This window comes from Hydra vulgaris, chromosome 02 (genome assembly GCF_038396675.1).
Source record: "Hydra vulgaris chromosome 02, alternate assembly HydraT2T_AEP".
NCBI classification, from domain to species: Eukaryota; Metazoa; Cnidaria; class Hydrozoa; order Anthoathecata; family Hydridae; genus Hydra; species Hydra vulgaris.
The window spans coordinates 25,389,982-25,417,782 of record NC_088921.1 but is presented as its reverse complement, the minus strand read 5'-3'; the positions used below and the strand labels follow the sequence as shown (position 1 = coordinate 25,417,782).

Below are 27,801 nucleotides of genomic sequence, written 5' to 3'. Positions count from 1 at the left end.
TCCAAGTGAAAAATTTGAAACTTTGATTTTAGATTTGTCCCTCTCTCTTGATAATTTCTGATTGCTAAAATTATTTTATTTTCTTAGCATGGTCGTTTAGATATTAGAAAAAAGCGGGGAATTTTTGTTTAAAATGTTTTGGTTTAATTAAAGAGCTTAGTCCTAAAAGTGTTGAAGTCACATAAAAATTGTTTTGAGAATTTACTTTGATCAGAGATATAACACTTTAAAGTAAGAATTTAAAATGGCTGATTAAAGTAGATTTTCTCAAAACATTTATTATGTGAATTACTCTCAAATCCTTATTAAAAGGGAGGTGGAGGGCAAATTTTTGGAAAATTTTCCCACCCATCTCAAGCATATTAAGACCCCCTTCCTCCCTGTTAATTAATTTTTTTTTTTTATTAATACTAAAAACAAAAAATCAGTAAAAATCGCCCTTCAAAAAATAAGAAAGTATTTATTTTCAGTCACTGGTAAAAATAAAACTTTCAGTGTAAACAGAAAAATTGTCGACCTAGTAAATCTTGATTTGTTGAAAAAGAGCCTTTGCTGTATTTCTCACCAAAGTATAAAACTTATATTACCATATTAAATCCTATCAAAATTATGATAAAACAGCTTAGAAAATGCTCAGTTGACCGCAAACCACGCTAGAATTAAATAGTTTTATGCGTGTTTTTTAGTTTGGATTTATAAACTGATATTTTTTATAAAAAATACTTACATTGTAGCATAAAAAAATTCCCCCTACCTTTTATTACCCCCCACCCTCCTGTTTATTAGATCTTGACTGAAATTCCAAACCCCCTACCTTTTATTTCCACCTCCCCTGGCTTTTTTATAAATTGTTGAAGCCAAAATTTTTTGTGTATGTGAGGTCACTTTGTGCAAAAAACTAATTAAAAATAATAACTAGTTAAGATTTTTTAGAAAAGTTCCCTTTATTAAAAATACATAGAAAATATTTTTGTGGGATATATTCTAATAAAGGCTAAATATAGTAATTGCTATATTTAGCCTTTATTAGTAATTACTTTCAATAAAATGTTATTTTATTGAAACTATTTATTTATTACTATTGTAATAAATACAAACTCCTATACTTGTAACAGTTTTATATCTTTTTGTACAATTGTATGCACAATAATTAATATTAATAAAAAAATGTAAGATAAATGCAAAAGCAAACTTGATGTATTAATTTTTTTTTTGACACAAACTGACGTCACTGTGCAAAATGTTTTGAGCTTAACTTTTAGATAAGCATTTTATAACTAAGGTTGTGACTATAGTTTTTAATGGTCTAAAATTTTCTTAGTTTGCTATTTCTGCCATTTGTTCAGTGTTAAATACAAATGTCTGTAAGTGTAAACGTCTTTACCATATGTTGAGTTTGCAGGTAGTATATGGAACAATCGTGTATAATAAATCTATAAAATGAGAAAATTTTAAAATTTTATTTTAACAATTAGAAATCTTTTTTGGTATATTATTATTTTTTGATATAAATATATAAGCAAGATTGAAAAAGTTTCAAAATATGAAGAAAGTAAATCTCAATTATTAATTGCAATTAGCAAAAGTTTATCTCTTAATGCTTTTAAAAGTTCTCTTAATGCTTTTTTGAATTTTAAAATTTTAATGCTTTGAAAGTTAAATAGAAGATTAACTGGGCCGAGGTCAGACTATTGATTTAATTGATGTTATTAACTTAGTAATTAACTTTTATTAATTAACTTCTATGGTAGAGTTGCTTTCAATGTCACAAATATTGTCTATTATGTTAGTAAAGTTCTGCAAGATAGTAGCTGTATCACCACCAACCACCTCAACTGCATCATCACCAACCACCTCTAACAAACCAAAAGATAATGTTTTCCCACTTTGTTGTAATTTGAAAGTTTTGATAATGTTTATGGTTATTCTGAGTACCATCACTATGCAAACAATGCCAATAATAAGGTTTTTATCTGTCAGATTATGTTCAAGCATTGCTTCAGCAACTTGAAACTGACCTAAAATTGCAGCCTCCTGCATTAACCTGCATTTTAAAGCAGCTAATGGCAGTCTTTTTTGCTAGTTTGTTTGTACTAATTTAGTGACATTGTTGATACTATTTACATTCATATTTACATTCATTGAAAGCAATTTCATGAAGGTTTCCCAAATGTCATCACAATATCTGTCATCTTTAAAAGTTATTATTTCCTCATTATCTAAAAAAGAAACCAACTTGTGAGGTTATTGGATCTCCTCTTTCTAAACATTTGTCTTAGTATATAATGCTGCAACTTCTTCTAAACTTACAAGATTTTTTATATTGTTTGTATTAATGAAGTTGTTTTTATTTTGTAAAGCAATTTTTCAATTACTTACTTTTTTTTGCAACTTTATCTTCTTTTTTTTAAATTCAGTAAGGTTTATATCAGAACTTTCAAGAATTGAATTAATAACTAATATATATTTTTTTAATTGTGATGTTTTACAATTTTTTTTTTAAGGAAATAATTTCAATCTCTTATTTCCAACTGAGCTTCACAGTATTTTACTTTTTTATTCAAGTTTCTTTCATTTTATGATTTTTTTTTTTTTTATTTATCTAAGTCTTATTTATTCTCAATAATGTCAAGGCTTTCTTATTTTTCATAATAAAGTTTTTTAATATGGTTTAGTTTACTTTTGATTAGAGAATTTTTTGAAATAAGTATTTGCAGATTGTTTGACATATCTTCAAAATCCTTTAGTTTCTTAAAATAATCCAATTTTAAATCCATCATTGATTCAAGTTTCCTTTTGAGATTTTTTTTTTCTTTGTCGATCATTTTGTTTTCACTGATAAGGGATAATAAATTTTTCATCTGATATTTTTTCAGTTTCTTTAGCAACTTTAGAATTATTTGATGTATTATTAAGAATATTTGCCTTAGGTGGAATAATGGTTTCGCCTAATAACAAATCCAACTTTTTATTATTGTGTTGTTTCTTTAACTTTCTGACATTATCAACTAATCTAGTTTTCTTTGTGGCTAACATCTGCATTCCTAATCGCTGGTGCCAACATTATAGTAATGAAAGTAAAAAATGAATCTGCATTCCAGACTCCAGTTTTGATTTCATAAGTCAGCACTCCCATTGTTGAAACAGCACAAATCAAACTAACATCCTTGCCACGATTTGTAGATGACTGTAAAATTGCTGGCGCACCTTTTAGAAAATAACCTTATGTGCTGTTGGTGTGCACATTAAATCCAGTTCCATCCAAATAAATAAATTTTTCATTTGAAATTATGTGTTGAGTTTAGCTCTTCTGGCACATGCACAACACGCTTTCTTGATAAATCCGAGCGTTTGACATAGAAGGTTTTCTTGACATAGAAGGTTGAGACATGTTGAAGCCTGCTGCAAAAAGATTTTCTTTTATTGCTTCTAGGGTACAAAGGTTGTTTTCTTGTACCCATATTTCAATAATTTTTTTTATTTGAGGGTTTGTAGGTCTTTTACCTCAATTTTAATTAGAAAACGACTTATATGTAGTCATGTTGTCGAATTCTCATCTGTTTAACTTAATGACAAGATTTTGAACTGTGCACTTAGATAAATTAAGAGAAGTGGAAATGTTTCTTGTAGATTCATTTCTTTCAACTAAATGCTTAAACATTTAAATGCTTAAGCATTTAAATGTGCTCTTTTGTAACATTTTTCCTTGTTTTTCGATTGGCACTGCTAATTTTTTTTCCATCCATAGGGTAAATATTTGTGTATTTATAATTGTTATAAATAATTAAATTTAATTCTAGATAAATAACAATTAGATAAATAATTTAATCAATAAATAAATTTAATAACAAAATTAAACAAAAACCTAACACTGAATAGGTAAGAAAAAGAGGGTAGTTTAAATAAACCTTAAATAAACCATTAAATAAACCTTAAATAAACCTTAAATAAACCATTACTAAATAAACCTTATATACCTTAAATAAACCATTATTAAATATAAAAAGTCTTCGTCTTAAGTATTTTTAACTTTGTTTACCAGGAAACAAGAACAATTTGTTTTGAAAAAACTGTGCTTTTTTAAAACACATGTAAGAATGAATAAGTACGCATATACTGTAAAATCTTGATTATAATACGCACTCATGTATAATACGCATGCTTGATTTTGCGCGAAATTTCTACAAAAAATTAAAATTTGACTATAATACGCACCTATTACTTATCAATATTTTATTTAAAAATCGTTAAAATAATTTTAATTCAATAAGTTTCTTAAAATTCCAAATAATTATTTGAAATCAAAAAAATTACTCAGCAAACCAAAACTTAACGGAGAAATTAAATATTCAATCGAACATTTGATTCATTTATGACGCAAATGTTCGATTAAATGTTCATAAAAGTGACGACTTGCGTCTCGATTTCCGTGAGACTCAGCATATTTAACTATTGATAATTTTTTTGCTGCTTTATAGGACCGTCTTGAAGACATTTTTACGGAAATAAATAATATAAAATAATAAATTTTTGTACTTGCAACAACTATCACTTATTAGATAAACGCATGTGCGATACATACAGTGAGTTTGGTTTGGTAACCTTTCTTTAAACATGCAGGTGAATTACTGAGTAAAGATGTGAGCAGCTGTGCTATACGTTTGTTCAGTGTTTAAAAACAACTATTTTTTTGATCTCGAGTATAATACGCACCCACATTTTTTCGGAATAAAATGTGAAAAAAAAATGCGTTTTATAATCAAGATTTTATGGTAAGAATAAATAAACACGCATATAAAAATGAATAGACGCACATATAAAAATAAATAACCCTGTAATACTACAATATTTTTTAGTGAAACTGTAAAACTAACTAAAAAAAATGAATATCAATATAATATTATTAATCAAAAATAACTGTGCCAAAAATAACTATATTATGACTTATTATCATAATATAGTTATTTAAAAAATTGAAAAGGTACGTTGTACAGATATTCAGAACAAAATAAAGTTACTAAAGTAAATCGTGTAATAAAAATAATAATAATATAAAACAACATGCATGCAATAAAAACTCAAAAGAAAAAACCATGACCCAAAGTCTAAGAGCAACTAATAAAAATATATTTAAAAATAAAATATGCTAATTAGTAGGAGTTGGTTATATAAAATATGCTAATTAGTAGGCTTTTGGTTTAATATATTAGGTTTATTACATTGGTTTAATATATTATGGCTCTGAGAATGGAGCAATCCTCAGGGCCATAATGTATTTATCAAAGATGTTTTGGAGAACCAGGTATAAATGACCAGCATTGCTTGTCAAGGATGCATCCTTACCATTTTTTGATTGCCTGTTGCCTAAGTAATTATTGCAATAAAAACCTCTTAGAGATTTGTCCAACACCAATCATTTTTAGAAAAAAATGTAAAAAAAGAAGACAAATATACACAAACAAAAAAAGTATACACAATAAATATAAAAGATATAAACAATGTATATAATATAAACAGCAAAATGCAAAAGCCACATATACACAAACAGTAAAATGTAAAAACAATCATAGAACGTAAATGGTATTCACTGCATCAAACATTAATAAGCGTAATCAAAAAAATAAAATGAAAAAAGCCAAAATATAGATAGTAACCTTACTTAATTCAATGAATGAATATAGGCACCATAGTTTGTGAATAAATTGTGTTGATATTAGTTCAAACCAAAAGAAAGTATGAAAATCAATTAAAGTTGCGTACACTGAGAACCATAAATCATGAAATAAAAAAGTAATCAACATGAAAAAAGAAAGCAAAACAACTAGTTATGGTAGCTGACAGACATGAAACTGAAAACAAAATAGTTGCTGAGAAAACAATAAGATTGTAAATGAAGACTTTACAGCAATAAGAATAACATATTGACTTAGCGACGTCAAATAAAAACAAAAAATCTTTGTAATTTAAATGCGGTAGTGGTGTAGTGGTAGAGCGCTTCATGAGCAAGAGGTTCCAAGTTCGATTCCCACCACGTCTCTGGTAATACCGCACTTAACTTGTTTCTCCACGCAGTGCCCTTATTCGTCATAGTTCATGTTTTGGAGTTATAGAGTTGAGAGAGGTTTATAACCACAAGTAGCCTCCTCGTTTGTAGTGGCCTTCAAGGCCTTGGGGAGGTGAACTAAAACTAAAAAAAAAAAGTTTGATTGGCTAGAAATACATGTCAGGGAATAGCATGGTTTATTTGTACATATAGAACTTCATACCTATTAAAATAAACTAAAATGTTTGCTTTCAGTATAAATATTAGCTTATGAAATGATGACCAAAAGAAAAATATGTAAAATAACACAAAAAATAAAAAACAAATCGGGTGATATTAGAGGCTATTTATATCTACAGATGTGATGCTGTGGTGCATCAGTTTGTTCCATCTATTATAGTATTGTTATGTTTTGTTCACTTTTAAGTTGGATGAATAGAAAGTTAAACACGCTTAATTCTTGTGCTTATGGGTTAGCACATCAGAGCCAGATCTATAAAATGAAATTCAATTGATCAAATGCACACATTAGTCACCATAGGTCCTTCGCTTTTAGCTAAAAATGTTGTGGTATGCGCTTATGAAGTAAGATTTTAGCTCTAAACTGATCAGTTTGATCAAACTGATCAATTTGATCAGCAAGTGCTGATCCAATGAGCATTTTGGAACTTCCCAATAAGCATGTGCATGTGTGTTCAGCTTAGTTATTAGGTTTCATGTGCCATAACCACATCTAGCAGGATAACCTAATGTCTGTATTGTCATGGTGGAGTACATTGGAATAAGTTATGACTCACCAGTCAAAAAGAAAACAATTTTTATTGCTTTTGCAAAACAAAGATAGCATAAAAATGCCCAACAGAGCCGTCTGATCAGGTAGACATGAAACTGGTGATTCTAAGAACAGGTAGTAAATATATAAACATGTGCAGCCAAACCATGAGCCATTATGAGGGGTGAATAAAAAAACATGGCAACATGAAAAGTTGCAATAGTATATCAACAAGGCCAAGATGGATTAAACACCTGGTTCTCATTTTTTTAAATCAGCATATAATAAGTTCAAAAAAAAAAAGGCTAACAAGCTAAAACCTTTTTTAAAAACCTTTTTTTTAACTAAAAGCTTTGAAATGTTGAACTGAAAAGCTAAAAAAACAAAAACAAATGTGGATGGTTTGAAAAAGATTAAATAAGAAAAAAAAGATTGAATAATTAATAATTTACTTGCTTGTATTCATTGTTGTAATCATTGCAATCATTTACTTGCTTGTTGTATTCATTGTTGTAATCATTGCAATCATTTACTTGCTTGTTGTATTCATTGTTGTAATCATTGCAATCATTTACTTGCTTGTTGTATTCATTGTTGTAATCATTACAGTCATTTACTTGCTTGTTGTAATCATTGAAATCATTTACTTTCTTGTAGTAATCATTAAAATATTGTAATCTGGAATTTTAATTTAAGACTTAATTCAAAAAAATTCTATTTTAGAAAAAAAAAGCTGACAACAAGCATATGTAATATAACATATAACACTAATTGTAAGAGTTGTATTACGATTATTAAAGTTTGCAATCTTTTTTATTAAAATTTGAAAAAAAAGTTACTATAAAATGACATAAAAATGATCCAACCAATTTTTGTAAAAAAATGTTTTTTTTGTATATAAGATTTGAGTAATTTATTTTTATTTAAAAACATTTTTCTGTTTGAAATCTCTAAAAGTTTTGGTTCTTTTGAGACTCATACTGACATAATTTTAAATAGAAATTTTTTTTACTTATATATGAGACACAGCATGCAATCAAGGTTATGCTGGGTGACCTTTTTCTCATAGCAAGAGACCAATGACTTTTTAGCTACTTTTACGCTAAAATTTAAATATATTTTATAGGGCCAACCAATTAAACCAAAAAGTATCAGAACCATAGTCTAATTTGCCTCTCTTTTTTAAAATATAAAGTTTTCCCAATTGAGTTAATTTTTAGCACCTCCATAGTTTTGTTATAAGTTAAACATATATGTATATATATATATATATACTTTTTTTTTTTTTTCTTAGCTTTAATCCAGATCCAACAACTAGGAATACATTTTGGACTCTAACCATTGGTGGTACTTTTAGTGGATTGTCTGCATGGACAGTTTCTCAACCTACTGTTCAACGATTTCAAGCTGCAAAAAGCATTGCTGAAGCTAAAAGGTATGTTTTGATGATTTTTTCATAGAAACTAGGTGTTAAATAACAAAAAATCATATCCCATCATGAGTAATATTTTGGTAATGGTCATGATAAGTCAAATGCAAAAAATGTTGTCAATTTTTATTGTCAAAATGCCGTAAAAAGTGAACCATAAATCAAATACTGAATTTTTTGTATTATATGAAAAATTTATAATAAAAAAACTTATTTAAAAAATTAATAAAATACCATTAAATTGAATTTAAAAAAAGAAAAAAAAGAAAAAAATGAAATTGTAACAAATTTGTCTAAAAGAGAAAGCGCATCGTCAGAAGATCCACCCCAAGATATGTCAACAGTATAAGAAAGTATCAAGCACAATAAATTGATGCAACCTTAGCAGATGTTAATTTTGCAATAGATTTGATATATGGTTTCCAAGAAAGATCAGAAGTAAGAGATAATCCTAGAAGGGTAGATTACTCATCAAGTACATTACTGTTCATAAATATAGGTAGATCTAAATTGTTTCAATAATGATTAGCTGAAAAAAGTATGTTTTATCTGAATTAAAGTTCACCAATCACTATGAGCCCCATGCCGTAGCAGAAATGAGATCCTTTTCAAGCTCAAATGCCCCCTCCAAGCAATCAGAGTGTGTTGGGTTCTTATCATGACATGAATAAATGGTAGTATCATCAGTGAACAATGTCACCTTAAGTGTGAGATCTGGAAGATCGTTAATGTAAACTAAAAAGAGTATAGGGTCAAGGATTGACCTTGAGGTGACTAAGTCTGAACCATACAAGAGAGGTACAATAACAGATTTGCCCTTATTACTGATACTGTTAAAGATTCTCCAGAAGTCACGAGAGCCTAATTTTTTTTTTATGAAATACGAGATTTCATGACCTGAGAATAATGGGCTTTTGCGTTAGAAAAAACTTTTTTACGATGGTTTCTAGCGATAGTAAACAGGGGTCTGTTTTCTGGAGAATTGTTTTGGTGATAGATATGGTTTTGATTGAAAATTACAGCAGCACAATGTGAGGAAAACCATGGAGAAGGGTGAGGCTTGACTTGGAACTGTCGATAGGGAATAAAAGATTCCATGCCAGCCTGAATCCATGAAGTTATGTAAGAAGTACATTTATCAGCTGGAAGGCGAAAGATTTTTACCCAAGGGCCATTACAAAGAAAATCACGGAAAGAGTCCCAGTCATGTTTAAGGTAGTTGTAAGAGGTATGAAAATAGGGGGATTCTGATGATTGAGAAGAAGGAAATAATAGTTTTATAGAGATCAAATTGTGATCTTTCCAAAACTATTATCTTCTTCAAAAATCAGAAGCACCTAAAGATGAATGTGGAGAAATTGAGCACTGACTAGGATCAGAAACATAACATAAGTTGAGTAGAGAAGGTAAATGATTTGGGTTGTCTGGAAAGCAAGTTGGAAAGTTGACTATTTGAGTTTGAGATTGAGAAAGCAAAAAGTTGTGGGCCTTAACGCCTGAAAAGTCACTTGAAAACTAGAAAAATAGAAAACTTTTTTAAAAAATGGTTATTATAGATACTAAAATATATTTTTACATATTTTAGTATCTATAATAACCATTTTTAAGCCAATAGTCTAAATGTTTTAAATAGATTCTAATATATTTAAAACTTTTAGACTATTGGCTAATTTTGTCTATTATTAGTAGATAAAATTAACCAAGAGTTAAAATAGTTTTAAATATGTTATAATCATTTATAATTATAATTTATAAATTTTGATTATATTGCATAAAAACTTTTGGTTTTTATAAATAATAATAAGGTTTATTTTTTCAATGCTTTTTTTAAATTTTTTTTTGCAACGTAATGAACTTTTTTAAATTTTTATATTACTTTGCTTCTTCTTAAATTTTTATATTACTTTGGATCTAGGTTCTAGGTTGACTTTTATATTACTTTGCTTCTTCTTAAATTTTTATATTACTTTGGGATCTAGGTTCCAGGTTGACTTATTTTTGAAAAATTTCATTTTAAAAGTAATGAGAGCTGTCAAATCATTGGGGGGTTTGAGAGACCCCAAGATTTATCAAAATTTGGTTAAAAAATATTTTTGAACATACTATGATAGTAGAACAGAAAAAACTTAAACTAATTTAGTAGTTACCCAGAATACTTTGCTTATTACAATTTTTTCAAATTGCTTATGGGTTAGTGATTAAGCTTTATAACTCTGGTAGGTTTGTTTAATTGCATATTAATTGCTCTTATATTCACAAGTTATAACAAATTTGGTAAGATTTCTTCAATTTTTGAAACTTGAAAACTTGATTTATTATGTGCATTATTCATGTTTTCAACTTGTTTCTCTACTTTGTGTTTTTAATGTTTCTCCAATGGTGTAATTGATGGTCAAGATTTGTGTTTCAGAGTTAAGGTTGAAAGAAAGTCGTATAAAAATAAAAAACAACTTCCTTAACTATAGTAATAATCTCAGTCTTGGGAAAGGGAAAGCATTTAAAAAAAAGGAACTTTTTTTTTTGGGAGGTAAAAACAAAAAATATTAAAAATTTACATTTTATTTTACTTGATAAATTTCAAATATAATGAAAGTTTTGTAATTTCAAAAATCTTTATTTTTTAAATGTATATAAAAAGAAAATATTACAAATTATTTTATTTGAATTTTATTTGTATTAAGAGCGCTTTTGATGAATATGCCAGGTCTTATATTTATTGTTTTACTATGTGCAATGGATGGTTTGATTATTTATGCAGTCTACCATGAATGTAATATTGGAGTAAATGGAATAAAAGCTGTGAAGAGTAATGATCAGGTAAATTAACAGTTTAAAATTAAACAAAATAGTTTTAAACAACTGACTTTAATTTTTTTTAAATTTAATTTTATCATCTTTTTTTTATTCAATTGTTTTAGCTTAAAAATATTAAAAGTAATTAGTTTTAAAACATTAATAAATGGATTATAGTATAAACAAGTGTTAAAGTAATATGTTAAGAATTCATTTCCTACACAATTATGGGTTTTGTATTATTGGATAATGTGGCTAGTTACAAACTTATTATATAACATATAATGTAGTGTATAATGTATGTGGATGTTGTATAATTTTTATTTGAATTATTGATAATGAAAATTTTTATTGTTTGTTTAAAAATTGTTATTTAATAAGGTGCTCCCGTATTTTATCATTCATAAAATGGGTCATCTGAAAGGTGTTGCTGGTTTATTTATATCATGTTTGTTCAGTGGATCCTTGAGGTATTTTTTTTGTTATAGCAACAGTCCTTGTATTATAACGAATAATGAAGTTGTAATGCAATTTATTAAAGTAATGAAGAGGAACTTTCTAATTAATTTTAAATTTCTAATTAACTTGTTAAATGAAATTTATTAATGAAGAACTTTCTAATTAATGATGAAGATGTTTATGATAAAGAACTGATGTTTATTTTTATGTTTGAGTCAATTCAAGTTTTTTTTTCTTTACGTTTTTTTTTTTAAATCAAAATCTATAAACAAAAAAAAAATTTTGATATAATTTTTTTAAAACAAAATTTCTTTATATATTTTTGAAATTAAACAATCAAACTAAATAAAATTAAAAAAAAAGCATTAAAAACCAAGCAAGCACAGTTTTCAAAAATTTAAATTTAAAAATTTTAAATTTAAAAACCAATTCAAAACATTATATGTTAGTAATTCAAAACATTATTATATGTTAGTAATTCAATATATTATTATATGTTAGTAATTTAAAACATCATAGGTATGTTAATAATCAAATAGCTGTTAAAAACTTTATACACCAAATAAATAACAACAGCATTAATTGCCATAAAAAATTAAATTATAATTGATAAGCAAGAAACATTTCAGTGTTAGGGTTTCCATTTTTTCAAATTTCACCTCCTTAAAGCCGAGTAGGCCATTACAGTCAAGGGCCATTACAAATCTACTTTAGCTTTGGTTACGACCCATTCTCAACTATATAACTCCAAAAAATAAACATTCACAAACAAAGCAGCTGCACGGAGAAACAAGTTGCATGAACTCACTACAAATTATTAAAGAAAGGTTTAGTGCATGAACCATGATCAATGAATAAGCTCTGCTATAACGTAGTAAAACTGTGCAATAAATTTCAGGCAATCTAAACAGTTGCCATTATTGAGCAATCCTAAGATTGGTATCTCCAAAATCTTAAGATTGGTATCTCAAAAATCTTAAGATTGGTATCTCAAAAATCTTAAAATTTGTATCTCCAAAATCCTAAGATTGGTCCAAAATATTAATTTTTGTAGTTTTACTAATTATCTTCTTTATGTGAAAAAAATTTTTAAAAATAAAAAGAGTAAAAAATTATTTAAAAATAATTAAAAAATCTTTTCTCTGCACAGATCATGATTGAAACCTAAACATGTCATCAATTTCTTGTCAACTATGAAATGTAGATAAATAAATACCCTTATTATTTTTTTTTTTTTTTTTTTTTTTTTTCAAACACAAATGTGTCAAAAACATTTGAACGACGTTATTATTATTATTATTATTTATTTACTTAAAAATAATAAGTAAATAATAATAAAAAATAATAAGTAAGTAATAATAAAAAATAATAAGTAAATAATAATAATAATGTAATAATGTTAGTGAAGGTAATAATAGTTTAATATTTTACTAACTTTGGTAGTAATAATACTAAGCCACTCGAGTGTTAATGATACTAAGCCACTATTATAGTAATAATACTAAGCCACTATTATAGTAATAATACTAAGCCCTAATTTATTAAAAATAAATTGCTTATAACTTAACTTGTTTTGTCTTTTTTTTTTATATATAATTAGTTTTAATTTTGTAAATTAGCAAATTTTTATTATATTAGTACAGCATCTTCAAGTTTAAACTCAATGGCTGCTATTGTGTTAGAAGACATTGTCAAGAAAATAAAACCTGGTATCTCTGAAGTTGCATCAACCTTTGTTTCTAAAACTATTGGTAATTGTTCATTTTGTTTTTTTGATACTTTTTATATTGTTTTTGAAGTACTTTAAACCTATTTAACTTTTGACAGGCAAAATACAACAATTCAATACAAAGTGTAAAACAGCTTTATGTCACTTACATTGCTACTACCAACCACATTCTGAATCATCATTGAGGGATTTTGAGTTTAAAACTTCTTTAAAAGATTTTAGAGATGGTTTTTAATAGAATTGAGTAATGAGATATCATTGCCTAATTTTATAATACTTTTTTCTTTTGGTAGAATTTAAAAAACTGTCTGTTTAGTTTGTATAGGTTTTTTAATTTTATCTCACCCAAAATGCTTAGCAGTTTTTCAAAAAATTAGAGTTTTGATATTTATCCTTAACTGACAAAAAGAATAACAACATAAATTAAACCTTATAAAAGTAAGAGTGCTAAAGCCTAAAAGTGCTTGAATTTTCTAAAGAAATTTTTCAAGTTTTTCATATCTGAGTAAATAAAATTTTTGTTTATGTCTAACTAAAGTTAAGTCTAACTAAATTTTCCCTCAAACAAATGAAGTCAAAATAAAATTATTTTTGTTAATTAAAAGAACCAATAAAAATTGCACAAACCTTGAAACTACAAGACAAAAATTTTATTGAAATGTAGCCTGACCTGAACCATCTAAAGAACAAGAAACTTAGGGTTGTCTGGAAAACAAGTCACAAATTTAACCTGAAAAGTTAACCTTGATAAGGTCAGTGAAGAGTTTATTCCAAAGCACATAAAAGAATACTCAGGGGATTCTGATCTGGTTTCATGGGAAATAGGTACACTGATATCTAATAATATGCCTTGCCCAAGCATGTGACTATTAAAGTCTTTCTGAATTGAATGGTTGTCAACTTTAAAATACTGGTCTGGTAAAATTTGCAAAAGGTGAGATTTAATAGATGAAAATTTACTATGACAACAAATATTTGAAAAAGATATGTTTTAACAATTTAGTGGTAATGATGATTTTTTGCCTAATATTGTAATAATCTATTTCAAGAGCTTTTTAATAAAAAGTATATCATATATAGTGTATAATATCCTAATAAGGTATGCTGTTTCCTGCTTATCAACCCAAGATTGTCTTCAAAGTGCTTTTTAAGTAGCCTTGACAATACACACCAAAAGCACTAACAGTGACATCTTCCATACACAATACAGCACTGTAAACACTATGATATTTTTAGGTGTTAATGACATTAGCTTCTCTGAGAGTGACCCTAGATGTTGTGAAACCTAACTACCAGCTGGTCTTAGAACCATTAAACTGAGTTTTAGAGCTGCATCCTTATTAGAAGATAACAAAAGAGTTGCAAGTAGTCACAAAGAGTTGCAAGTAGTCACAAAGAGTTGCAAGTAGTCACAAAGAGTTGCAAGTAGTCACAAACAAAAACCCACAAGTAGAGTCAAGATGAGAATGAGTAAAGTCAATTAGTAGTTTATCATCTAAACCTAGCAGCCATATAAAAGATCTTCTTTATGTTTTTAAATGATACATAATATGCTTCATTTACTATGTTTTAGAAATGAAGACTTATTTTGCATAATAAAATAGCAGAGAAATTATAAATATATTTTACACACACACACTGAATAGTTTATTACAAAATGAAAATACATAATAAGTAATTTTATATATATATATATGTATATATATATGTATATATATTTATATATATATATATATATATATATATATATATATATATATATATTTATATATATATATAGGTATATATATATAAATATATATATATAAATATATATATATATATATATATATATATATATGTATATATATATATATATATATATATATGTATGTATATTAGGGATATGACTTTTTTGCAACCTACTAGGCCTGTATCGTAATTCAATGAACTTTTATGTAAAAAGAACGAATAGATGTTTCATTTTGACATATTTTGAAAAAAGGTCACCCCAAAACCAAAAAATCGAATTTTCAATAGGTACACTTTTGTACAGTAAATGAATATTAAAGGCTGAAGATGTTGTAAGAGTCATACTCCTGTTGTTATTTTATTTATTTATGCAACATGTACTGTGATATAACAAAAAACATTATGTGATATATAATTATACAAGTATTACAAAATTAACAGTATCAAAGCGTCTAGTACAACAATATACATAACTGTCTGTGTCTATAGGCCTACTGTGTTTAGTACATGGGTCACATGATGCTCACGTCTCATAAAGAGTCTAGCGCTTATTACTTAGAATGAATCGAAGTTGCAGTTTGTCTTTCTTTCTGCAGGAAGCATACAGGTCTTGCATCACCTTGATTGCACGTTCAGCTATCTGATTACTTCGTGGTATGTCGATGACGGATGGCTCTTTCTTCCAGTGATTTTTGAATGACTGCAATGCCTTTTTGTAAGGCTTCAATACATCAGATAAATTCTTGAAGTCATTGTCATTGTACTTTTGACTACTAAACCAATGTTCTGCCCACTCATATGAAATGAACCTGCAAACCTTCTCCAAATTCTTTCTCGCTTCAGGCATAAGAATGAACGCCAGAATGGCGAGAATGGCTCTTGAGTTCCATCTGGCATTGCTCATATTAGGAATGTTCTGAAAGTGAATCAGAGGGAAGTTTCTTTGTTCTTCATAGAACCTAAACACTCTTGTTAAATGGTACAAAAACTTCATATCGTCTCTCCACCCTGATTTATCAAGAATTTCTACAGTTCCATTCACAAACTTATCCTTCAGTTCATCATACTTATTCAACAGTTCAGACACAAATGGGTATTCAATGTTTGGAGATTTGGTATCACCCCCAAGTTCTTCGTCCATCACCAGACGGAGAATCCTGTCTAGTACGTGATGCTGACAACCGATAAATTGTGGTATTGTGACACCCTTTAATTTAAACATACGTTGCAACTTCACAACAACTCCATTTCTCTTCCCAGTATTGACGTTTGTTGTATCAGTAATGATCATCTTAATTGAATTCCACAAATTGTATTCATCAATAAGTTTGGCAATTTTTTCAGCAACAGTTTCAGCTTTGCCATCTTTTAAACGCAGTGCATCAAGTTTCACGTCAGTTCTTTCATTCTGAAGTACAACTACCTGATATTCCTTATCATCTATTCGTTTGCCGTCAAAGTGTAAGGACCACTGTTCCATTTTAAGTTGTTGTATCATTTCTTTTTTTAATTTACCTGCCTCTTTGAATATGGACTTGTAAATTGCTGATTGACTTGGAGTTGGAATATCAATACCTTGTTGTGATAATACATTGCATATTTTAGCAGCATTCTTTGTGGAAACTCCACTTGATGTAACCATACTTACAGCAAATTTACTTTTGTAGTGCTTTCTAGTTTTTTTCTGAGTGTCCTCATCATCGTCTTTATCACCGTCGTCGTCTTCATCATCTTCACTCTTACTTTTGCAGTTTTCAGATTCAGTACCACTGTCTGTGGTAGACAGGACTTGTGATGTAGAAGGTATTGCTGTTCCAGACTGGACTTTCCTTCTCTTGGAAGGGTGAATGGTTTCTTTACTTGCCACTTGTCCTGTTGAGTACCCCACCTGTCCTTTACTTTCTTTTTGTAGGTGGTATAGACGTTTATCTTCCGAGGATAACCACTGGCCATTCACTTTCGTGATGTCAAATAATGCATTGAGAACATCATATTTTCCACGCTTGACACATTCATCATAGACCTTCAGCACCTTCATAAGCTTTGCTCTTATCACTTGATCAGACACACGTGGAAAATTCAGTTTATTGTCCCACAATTTTGTAATTTCCTTAGAAATTTGGTCTATTCGTTCTTTTCTTCCTTTAACATATGCTCCGAGAAACTGGTATCTTCCTACGATCTGCAATTGAAGTGGTATTCTGGATTTTTTATCGAGTGAATGTTCTTCTACAGCCACGCTTCCTCTTCTTCTGTGTGACTCTTGAAATCTCACCAAATTTTTAGTCCAAGTCTTCTTGTTCTTTGTTACTGTGGTATGACTTTTCTTGTGAGACATCATATAATATTGTTACGACTTTACGGATAGCTGAGCGTAAATATCCGTTTAATAAAGTCGTTTAATTAATAAAATACTTTAACTGTATAGTAATCCAATTATAGTTCGATAATCCAGTCAATGTTGATAACAGTTCGATAATCCAGTCCGTATCCTAACGATAATGCTACAACTACTTATACTTCGTACACTTACAGCGTCTTTAGTTCGCTACAGTAGTTCCTTATTAGCTCAGTTACACGCAGAGTACTTCATAGAACTATTCACATTATCAACACTGAGCTCTGACAGCAGCTCGCTTATATAATTATTTAGAGCTTCCAGAATGTTCTACTAAGTTCTATAATCTTCTACAGTCTGTTACAGTCGTCTATATCACCGTGGTAACACAATGACGTCATCACATAACAATTCCAAGTATTTGCCGGCACACGGCCGTTTCGTTGCCATGGTAACGTGTGGCGTTATATTTATAAATTCATAACAAAATAATGAAATAAATAGAATTAAGCTGAGAATTAAGCTTAAGATTAAAACATCGGTCAAAAATGAATGTATAAAAATGGTAAATCAAATTTTTATTTTGGGGGTGACCTTTTTTTGTTGCAGAAAGCTATTTGGGCCTTTTTTCATGATTTTAGGTAAAAGTTCATCGATTTATGATACAGGAAACATTTTATTTGAAAAAAAATTAAAAAGTCATATCCCTAATATATATATATATATATATATATATATATATATATATATATATATATATATATATATATATATATATATATGTATATATATATATATATATATATATATATTATTTAGATCAATATGGTATTGTCTAATAGTAAATTATTTAATGTTTGTAAGACAACTATGTTTTGCATCTTCTTCAAAACAACAGGTGTTGTTCATTAAAAGTATATGTTGAATATAGGATACCATTATTGCCATTTTAGTTTCAACATATGAATGAAAACTTAACTAAATATATCTTCTTTAAAAAAAGTAAGGAATTTAAAACTATGATTTTTTTTTGTTTTTTTATCAAAAAATCTATGTTTTTTTTTTATTTTTATTAAAAATTTTTTTTTTTAAAGCTGCATTTAATTAAATTAAATTTTCTGCCCCTACAAAGATTTATTTCTTACTGACCTCTGTTCAGGTTTTAGTACATGCATTGACCGAGGGTTTGGATTTGAATCTAGGTTAGATAGACTGATAGATAGAATTGTTACAAAACATTTTCATTTTTTTCTTTATTCATTGTCTTTTTCTTTTTTTGTTTGGGAAACTGCCTGAATTAAAATTAGCGTTTTTATAAAAAACCTGAAGTGTGCAAAAATTAGGACACTAAAGTTTTTATACTACTATAAGTAATCTTTTTTGTAAAGTTGCATTTTGTAAGTTTTTTTTTTTTTTTTTTTTTTTTTGTTATTAACCTGCTCAAGGCCAAGAAGGCCACTACAGATGAGGAGGCTACTTAATAGTGGTTATAATTCTCTCTCAACTCTATAACTCCGAAACACAAACCTTGACGAGCAAGGCCGCTGCGTGGAGAAACAAGTTGAGCGCGGTACTACCAGGGACGTGGTGGGGATTGAACTCGGAACCTCTCGCTTTTGAAGCGAGCACTTTACCACTACACCACTACCGCAAGTTACAAAATTGCATTGATAACAATATTGTTGCATAAAGTTTTATTTTTATATTATATGTTTAAGTAAATATATACAGTTAGCTGCATGTATAAAAGTATTCATATATATATCGCTTTAATGCATAGCATGCATTTGAAAAGACATTTAAAAAATTATCCATTTTTAATGAAAAAACAATAGTGTATTGCCTCAAGTGATATCTGTAGCTTATTAAAAAATATGTGTGTTCTGTTTACTGGCTAATATTTCATTCACAAAATGGCATCTAAATATTTGCAATGCGAAGTCAGTTGAGTTGTGTTGCTGTTTTTTTACTTTTATACTTTTGGAATATTATTTGTAAGAAAATATTTGTAGTTTTTTTTATTTTTGATAAAAGAATGTTTGATTGTGCAATAATCAGTTTTTAGATATTATTATTAGATATTAGATATTATTTCAATTGCAACATTTCACAATTTTTAAAAATATTTATTTTACGGGCATTTAAAATATGCTTAATAATACGGGCAATTTAGGATATTTTTTGTTTCTTTTTTACACTTGTTTTTAATGACAATAAAACTTATTAAAATTAAATGTTTTAATGCCTATATTAATTCATAACAATAATCATAGATAATATATTATATAATCATCATTAAATACATATCTGATAAAAGCATAGATAAAACTTTCAATTTAGAAACCTTTTTCACTATGTTTATTGATAATTTGTTCCTTTTAATGGCCATTATGCATTTGACTACCAGAAATTTATAAAAGTAAAGATGAACTTGTATTTGAACTTGCTGATGATGAAAAACTTGAGATCAAAAATGAAACAAATAAATATAATATCACAACTAGTGAGTTTGAGAAAGAAGTTAAGAATGAGTAATCCCATTATAAAATCTTTCAGGATGCAAAAAAATTGACTATGAAATAAAATGACCAAAACAAACCAAGAAATGGACTTTGCCCTCTAAGTTCTATAACATAAACAAAAATTTATTACTAAATACTGATGCTTTTACAGAAAATCTGGAACTCTTGTGTTTTCTAATTCATGTGAACTTATTGCTTATTTTTTACTGTGACATATTGATCCAGTGGAACAAACATGTTTTTACAATGAATCAATTAAAAATCTGCAGTATAGTGCACGCTGAGTAAAATATATCAATCAAAATGAAGGAAGTGTGTTTATTATAAAATGGTTGTCTAATAATCTTGTATCAAAAACCCACCAATGTTTATATGACAACTGTTTTGCATTACTAGTGTTAGCGACATACGTAAGAGATACTATGAAAATCTGCCTACATTTAATGCAAATTGCTTTCAAGCATGTCCAGTTACAAATGGTTCTTTAATGAGAAAATTTGGGATGATCGTGTTATATAGTTTGTTGATTTTTTAAATAGATTTGTAATAACAGCTTGGTATGAAAATAAACGAGTGCTCACCTCATTAAACTATGTCTGAGATCCCATTACCACATGCAAAAGGTATGACAAAAAGGCAAGGAAAAAAATGTTATCAGTCAACCTGACACTGTCAAAGTGTACAGTGCACTTTCATGGGGGGTGCTGAGAAAGCAGGTTTGTTTTGTCACAAATCTGTATCATACAAAATACAGATCAAGATAGTGGTATCACTGAGTAGCATTTCATCTATTCAGTTCAACAACAACAAACACTGGAGTGATTTTCCAGCAGGTTGGTGGGATTAAACCACTTGTTAACTTTTGGCTAATGTATGCACCTTTCTAATTAATTGAATCTATCACATACCAGACAAGAATTCTAATTATTGCTAGGTACTTATTCTATGAGAGAAAACAATATTTCAAAGATCATCTTTCTTGATAAATGTTATAATTGGGCAATTCTATTAGACAATCCAAAATCTCTATATTGCAAATACTAATTGTGAAAAAAGAAAAAAAATACAAATGTTCCAAATTCAAAGCATATTTCTGTGTTATAAATAATGTTTTTCATAGAGAAAATTCATTGTAAACATGCAATAAATGGCTTCTTCAGATTTATAGCATCTAATTCAATGAGCGCTTTTTTTCTCTACATAATTGGTGTAACAAAAGAAAAAAACAACAACAATGGACTATTATAAAAAAAATTTGATAAAGTTGTGATAGTTGATGATAGTTAAGATCCTCATGCATTATGGAAAATGTCCAAAAATATTGCAAGTAATTTTAACTATATAAGGTCCTTTAAAACATGTTACAAATTTTAAGTTTTATTTGAAATATGGAAGTTTTAATAAAATATCAATGTTTAGATGAAATGATCAAATTTCTTCAAAAAATTCAATTATTATTTTTTATTTTACCTGCCTAACATTGTTTTTGGCTGCTTTAATGCAGATCAGTATTTATCAGTTTTTTTAACGCAGTATTTGCTCCTTTAGGTGATCAGACTGTACTTTGTAATCTCATTTAAGCTTTTTTCTCTTGTTGCATCAGATTTTCTCCATCTTTGTACTTTTCCGACTATCTTTTTGTTAGATTTTTTTTGTGATTTAAAGGTATGAACCTAGGATTGATGTCATTTGAATGACATTGAAATGACAAAATGAAGAACAATTACTTCTTAATTGTTCTTCATTTTTTACCTAAAGAGTTGTGCTGAATCGTGGTACTGTCATTAAGATTTTATATTATGCTTGTTTTACTATAAATTTATTTAAAAAATGTTTTAAAAATAAATTTTAAGATAACTAATAATATTAAATATTTTTAATGATATAATAGTTAAAAAGTGTATAAACTATTATTACTTTATTTTATAAGCTTGCTGTTTGGGACTTGTTGTTATTGGTTTGGCACTCTTAGTGTCGCTATTTGATTCCATGGTTTTGCAGGTAAAAATAATTATATATATAATATTAACAACAACAACATGTATGTGTTTGTATATATTTTAAACTTTGAAAACTTACTTTTAAAATTAAAATACAGAAAATTTCCAATTTGAATTTAGTTACAAACGGAGAAGCAGTATTGGAAAACTATTAAATGACACAACTGCTCTAGAAATTAATCCAACTTTTAAAAATATTGATTAATCCAGGTTGTAAAAATATTAAGAGTTTTCCTTTAATTACTATCTTTTAATGTAATTTAAATACACACCAGTTTAGACAACTCTAAAAATGGTTCATCATTGTTTAACTGATTGTGGGGTAGGTCATTAAAAACTGCTGCACCTTATACATGCAAAATTTTGAAGGTTATAAACTTGAAAGTCAGCATACAAGACACAGCTAATCAACAATCTCTAATTGTACAAGAATGTAGGGTTTTTTTTTGTAATTGTTATTTCTTTTTTTCCAAAAGTTTTTTTTAATATAACAGCTCTTTTAAAAGGTCAATTTCAACTGAATCTTTATTTTAACATAGTAGAGAATTCTTGGAAAAAAATAATTTCACAAGTAAGGTATACTGGCATTGTATAATTGACTTAGTAAAATGGTTTGATATGTTCATAAAAATTTGGGAACATGTTCAACTCTTAATATTTTTAAATGGTGAAGGTTTCTTACAACAGGTACAAAATTCTTCCATCCAATTTATATCACAACATATCATACTCCATGTAGCTGTGGTCTGTTATCAGGAAAGATAGTTTTAGTTCTTGAAATCGTTTTTAATTTACTGCATTAAAGGGTAAAAACGAATAATAGTCCGGTTCTTGTTTTGCTCAACACATGAATCACAAAAAAGCTGCAAATGTGACACATCTTTTAATAAACTTTAGTCAAAATAAGTTTACATACATGTTAAGTACTATTTATTTTAGGGCAAGCATATTTGTTACTGAAACAACAAATTAAATTAAAAAATACCATCAGTATTTGTTTAAACTATCTAAAAAAAAATAAAGCATCCTTTATTTAATGTAATCTTGTAACAGCTATACATCATTGTAACCATGTAACAGCTATACATCATTGTAACCATGTAACAGCTATACATAATTGTAAAATTTTTAATTACTTCACTAAAGATTTTCTGATTGACAATCATTTTAAAAAACTGAGAGCATCTTTTACTTCATTTATTACTTTTATATAATTTTTTTCATAAAATCATAATTATTAAAAGACTCTAAAGAAAAATTTTCTTTTAGCTTGGATACACTATTTCTGGTATTATTGGTGGTCCTTATCTTGGTTTATTTTTTCTAGGGATGATGGTGCCTTTTTCTAACACTAAGGTATTAAAAACTTTTCTATCTTTGTATCTTGCTGCACTTTTTAAGTAGTTGTTATGGTTACAGTGGTTTCCAAATCTAAATCATTTTAGGGAGCATATTATGGAACTTTTTTTGGTTTATCTATAATGATTTGGTTATCTATTGGTGTAAAGATGTATCCTCCAAATACACACGAGGCAGTGAGCTATGTATATAAATGCCCAGGTTTCAATAGTACTAATGCAACAATGGATTGGCAAAGGGGAAGTGGAGTGATTAGACCTGTTTATAAAGTACCAAAGTAAGAACTACAGTTTACTGTGGTTCTTCTTTTTAAATTAAATATAAAATAGCATACGCCAACATTTTTAAAAAATTGATTTCTTTTATTAGCATCAATCCACAGCTTGCATCTTGGTATTCAGTGTCATATCTCTGGTTTGCTGCAATTGGTGTGAGTTTTACAGTGGCTGCCGGTTGTTTGTTTTCTTTAATTTTTAAAGGTGAGTTTTCTGTTTTTATTTGTTTTTAAAGGGCCCTAAAAGATCAGTGATCTCTGTCAAGAGATGACCTGAGGATCATAATGACTGATATAAATATTCAATATTTCACTGTTGCGCTATTAGTCAGTATTTCTCAATCAAGCCAGTATTTCTTATATTTATGTTGTGAACAGCTTGTGGTCCTTGTAAATATTGAGTATATTGAGTATATTGAGTAAGAAACTCAAAATATGGTCTCACTGCGTAATTTTCTGTTATCTGTTTTAAGCAAGTTTGATTTATTTAAGTTATTTAAAAAATTGTAATCTACTAACAGTTATCTATTAACATAATTATCAAAAACAGTTGCTAAGCAATTATTTTCGCGGTGGTATAATTATAATCATTCGAGTAGTAACAAAACGTTTTTTCGCTTTAAGACCTTATATTTTGTTTAGCTTCAATTAAGAAAAGTGAGTATTTCATATTTGACACTATTTATAGTAAATATGATTGTAATATTAGTAATATGAGAAACTATTTCAAAAAATACAGTGTTGATATGTATTTGAGCGATGATAAAGTTTTTTAATCGAATTTTCAACCTGGCTCGGTTTTGCATAACTGTTAGATAAACCGAGCCAAGGGCATTCAGGTAAACCGAGCCATTGGCTCACTTTTCCAAAAATTGCAATAATAAATAAATGTAAAAAATATTATAAATTTTTTTGCTTTTTGACCCACATGAATTGTTAATTTATTGGAATTTTTTATGATATTTTTACAGAATGGTACGTTATCAACCGATCACAGCCCGAAGAAGCCAAAAATCTCAAGGAAAACAAAAATTGTCTGAGCAGGTACCGGCAATTCGAGGACAACATCAAAGTCCAAAAAAACTGCCGAGGCCTCAAAGTCATGCAGGCACAAAACTAAATTTATGGCAAAAAGGAAATATGGCTCAGGCTGGCTTTTGTGCTACTGGCTTGTTTCCATTTAATGCCAAAGCTATTCCTGAAGAGGCTTTTGCACCAAGCACCATTACAGAAAGAAAATTAGATTCAACAGCCTCGAATTCTCAGCCCAATATGTTGTCAAATATTGAAAATTCTTGTTTGCCACTGCGATCGAGTATTGAACAGCCACCTGTACCTAATGCAGCTATGAATTTGCAGTTGATTTCTGTGACCGAATCCGTTGACATAATTAATCTGAATGAAATGCAATTGCCAGATATTTCAAATAGTTCTAGTGCTAAACTTGTTAATACAGCTAATAAAGATAATATTAATGCATCTAATTCTAATACTCGCCTAGATAAGCAGCATGAGCAACATGTCAATACTGATATTGCTGGTAGTACTTGTTTACCTACCACTGATGAAAATGCAATTGTGTCAATTGAACAAGCAGACCTCGATGTGTCTTTCGAAAACTTGATGCCAGTGCCACACAGAGATCGACCACAAAGCAGTCGGCCACGTAAGAAACCACCATCTTATGAATTGACATCAGAAGAAAATGTAGCATTTATTCAAGAAAGAACCAAACCAATAACAAAAAAAGCAGCTAAAGAGAAAGACACCAGCAAAGAAAAGAAACAGAAGAAAACTGTTAAACAGAAGGTTATAAAGAAAAAGAAAGAATCCAAAAAAGAAAAGAAACAAAAAGAAGAGGACATTTGCAAATATTGTGGGTTTGCATATGGTGAAGCAACTGATCCTCTCATTGATGATGAATGGATTGAGTGTGACGCATGCCGTGATTGGTTACATGAGAGCTGTATCGAAATAACTATGCGTGGACAACTATGTGCTGATTGTGTTCAAACAACAACTAAGTAAATTAACTCTAGTTAAGACTTGATATTTTGCATTTTGTACTGCATCATTTATCTGCAGCTTTAGCAGTATTATTTTTATTAGACTAGTCGCTGACATTTTTATATTGCTTTTGTTCTTTAAATTTTTTGCATTGTATGCATTTGAGGTTAATGTTTGCAAACTTTTAATACCAGTTTACTATATCGTAGGTAATAAAGTTAATAGTAATATAGTAAATATTATTTGTAATAATACTTCCAATTTTGTAAATTTTTGTCTGAAATAAATGGCTCACTTTAGAATAATCATATAAGCTATTGGCTCGCTTTACCAATAATGGTGGCTTACTTTATAAATTTGTTAATATAAAGCGAGCCTTTCCTATGTATCATATATAGTTTACTTGGCTCACTTTATATTAGTGTGGCTCACTTTACATTATATCATAGTTTAGGTATCTGTTATAGAGTTTTCTAGTACAAGAAGTATTAAGATATCTCACATAGTTATTAATACACACTGATTTTAGTTTTATTGGCTCGCTTTATCCGAAATGACCCTATATGTATAGGTACAAACTTGTATAAATATTCATATAAAATTATATATTTAATTATTACATTTGCGTCTGGATATACATAAATATGCTGGTCAAATATGTATATATATATATATATATATATATATATATATATATATATATATATATATATATATATATATATTATATATATATATATATATATATATATATATATATATATATATGTATGTATATATATATATATTTATATATATATATTTATATATATATATATATATATATATATATATTATATATATATATATAAATAAATATATATATATATATATATATATATATATATATATATATATATAACCAGCGAAAATTTCTTAAATAATAAAATCATTATTGAAAGAAACTGTTTTCTCGATGTTTTGAAAATAGTATATGTATATATAATGCCATTATATTTTTAGAAGAGAAAAGAGTGGATGACAGATTATTATTTGATTACAAAGCTTTCTTTCATTCTCTAATTCCTTCTTGCTGTAGGAAGAATTATTATACAATTGATGACGAGTCAAAGAGTTTTAAAAATGTTAGTTGATTATTCTTAAGGTAAAAGAGCATCCGTAATGGGTAATTACCTATTACATCTACCAATCTTGCCGATTTTTAAAAGTATAGTATTAATACAAATTTTTTGCATTTTTAGCTCGGCTCAATTCAAAATTTTCCATCAACAAAGAAACTATTTGAAGAACAACTATAAATTGAATATTAGGTTTTATATTTTTATTAAGAATGCCTCAGAAGAATAATGCGAATATGAGAAATATTTTATATTTAATTTTTTTAAAAAGTAAATTGTAAATAAGTTTTTTTAATTATATTTTTTAATTTCTGAATCGGAGCTTTTCTTTCTTAAAAATTTTTTAACCTCCGTGCTGATTAAATTCTTAATAAATGCTATGAAACTGTATGTTAGACAGTTTGTCTAATATTTTTCATATCATTAAGGTTTTTCTCATATATTAAAAAAGCTTATGGCACCATTATTTATAAAGTATACCCTACCGGCGCTGCTAGTTTCACTTTCTGAATTAAAACCTTTATAGACACGTGTTTGTCACAATCCAAAAACACGTTTATTTGCCAGACAGTTTGACTCGAGTTTTACACGTGTTTTTTGAGGTTTTAAAGTCAAATTTAAATGCCGCGAGCTTTTTTCATTCTTTACTAAAATTTAGTGCTATATAATACCGTAACAGTATTATATAGCACTAAATAGTGATACCGTAATAGTGATGAAATCATTCATATTTTAACTGGTGTTTTTAATAACTAATAATAAATAATTTCAATGAGTAGAAACCACTATTGGCACATGTTATTCTTTTTGTTTCAGAAGGTAACTCGTAACTGAAACAAAGCGTAACTTTTTTCTGAGTTGTGGCGGCTAAGAATGTAATTATTATAACAAATATAAAAATAACATAATTTCTTGTTGGGTATGTAGTTATTGTGACAATAATAAAAATAACATAATTTCTTGTTGAGTATGTAGTTATTGTGACAATTGTAAAAATAAAATAATTTCTTGCTATATATAGATAATTATAAAAGTTCTTATTTTATACTTTTCTACTAAAAGAAATTATTTATACCTAATTTATCATAATATTCTTTTTATGGGTTGGGTTGAAAAGCCTGTTTTTTCAAAAGAAATGACCTTTATAAACTAAATTTCAAATCAAAGAAAAACTAAAAACGATAAGATGGAACCCATAATAGCTTACATGCTACCTATAATTACCTA

General features: G+C 27.9%; 1 protein-coding gene across 3 annotated transcripts in view; it reads left to right on the top strand.

Moving 5' to 3' along the window:
• Positions 1-26,890, top strand: part of LOC100206815 (sodium-coupled monocarboxylate transporter 1) — a 47,420-nt gene extending 20,530 nt beyond the window's left edge. For 2 of the 3 annotated variants that reach the window (XM_065790401.1, XM_065790403.1), the window contains exons 5-14: positions 8,110-8,250; positions 10,926-11,061; positions 11,419-11,507; positions 13,135-13,247; positions 21,747-21,817; positions 23,086-23,172; positions 23,262-23,452; positions 23,545-23,654; positions 26,459-26,580; positions 26,698-26,890. In XM_065790401.1, coding sequence (XP_065646473.1) covers positions 8,110-8,250; positions 10,926-11,061; positions 11,419-11,507; positions 13,135-13,247; positions 21,747-21,817; positions 23,086-23,172; positions 23,262-23,452; positions 23,545-23,654; positions 26,459-26,580; positions 26,698-26,754 — 1,117 coding nt within the window. In that variant the 3' untranslated portion in view covers positions 26,755-26,890. Of the gene's footprint in view, positions 1-8,109; positions 8,251-10,925; positions 11,062-11,418; positions 11,508-13,134; positions 13,248-21,746; positions 21,818-23,085; positions 23,173-23,261; positions 23,453-23,544; positions 23,655-26,458; positions 26,601-26,697 lie in introns of all 3 variants that reach the window. The other variant, XM_065790402.1, reaches the window with a different exon arrangement.
• Positions 26,891-27,801: the final 911 nt, after the last annotated feature.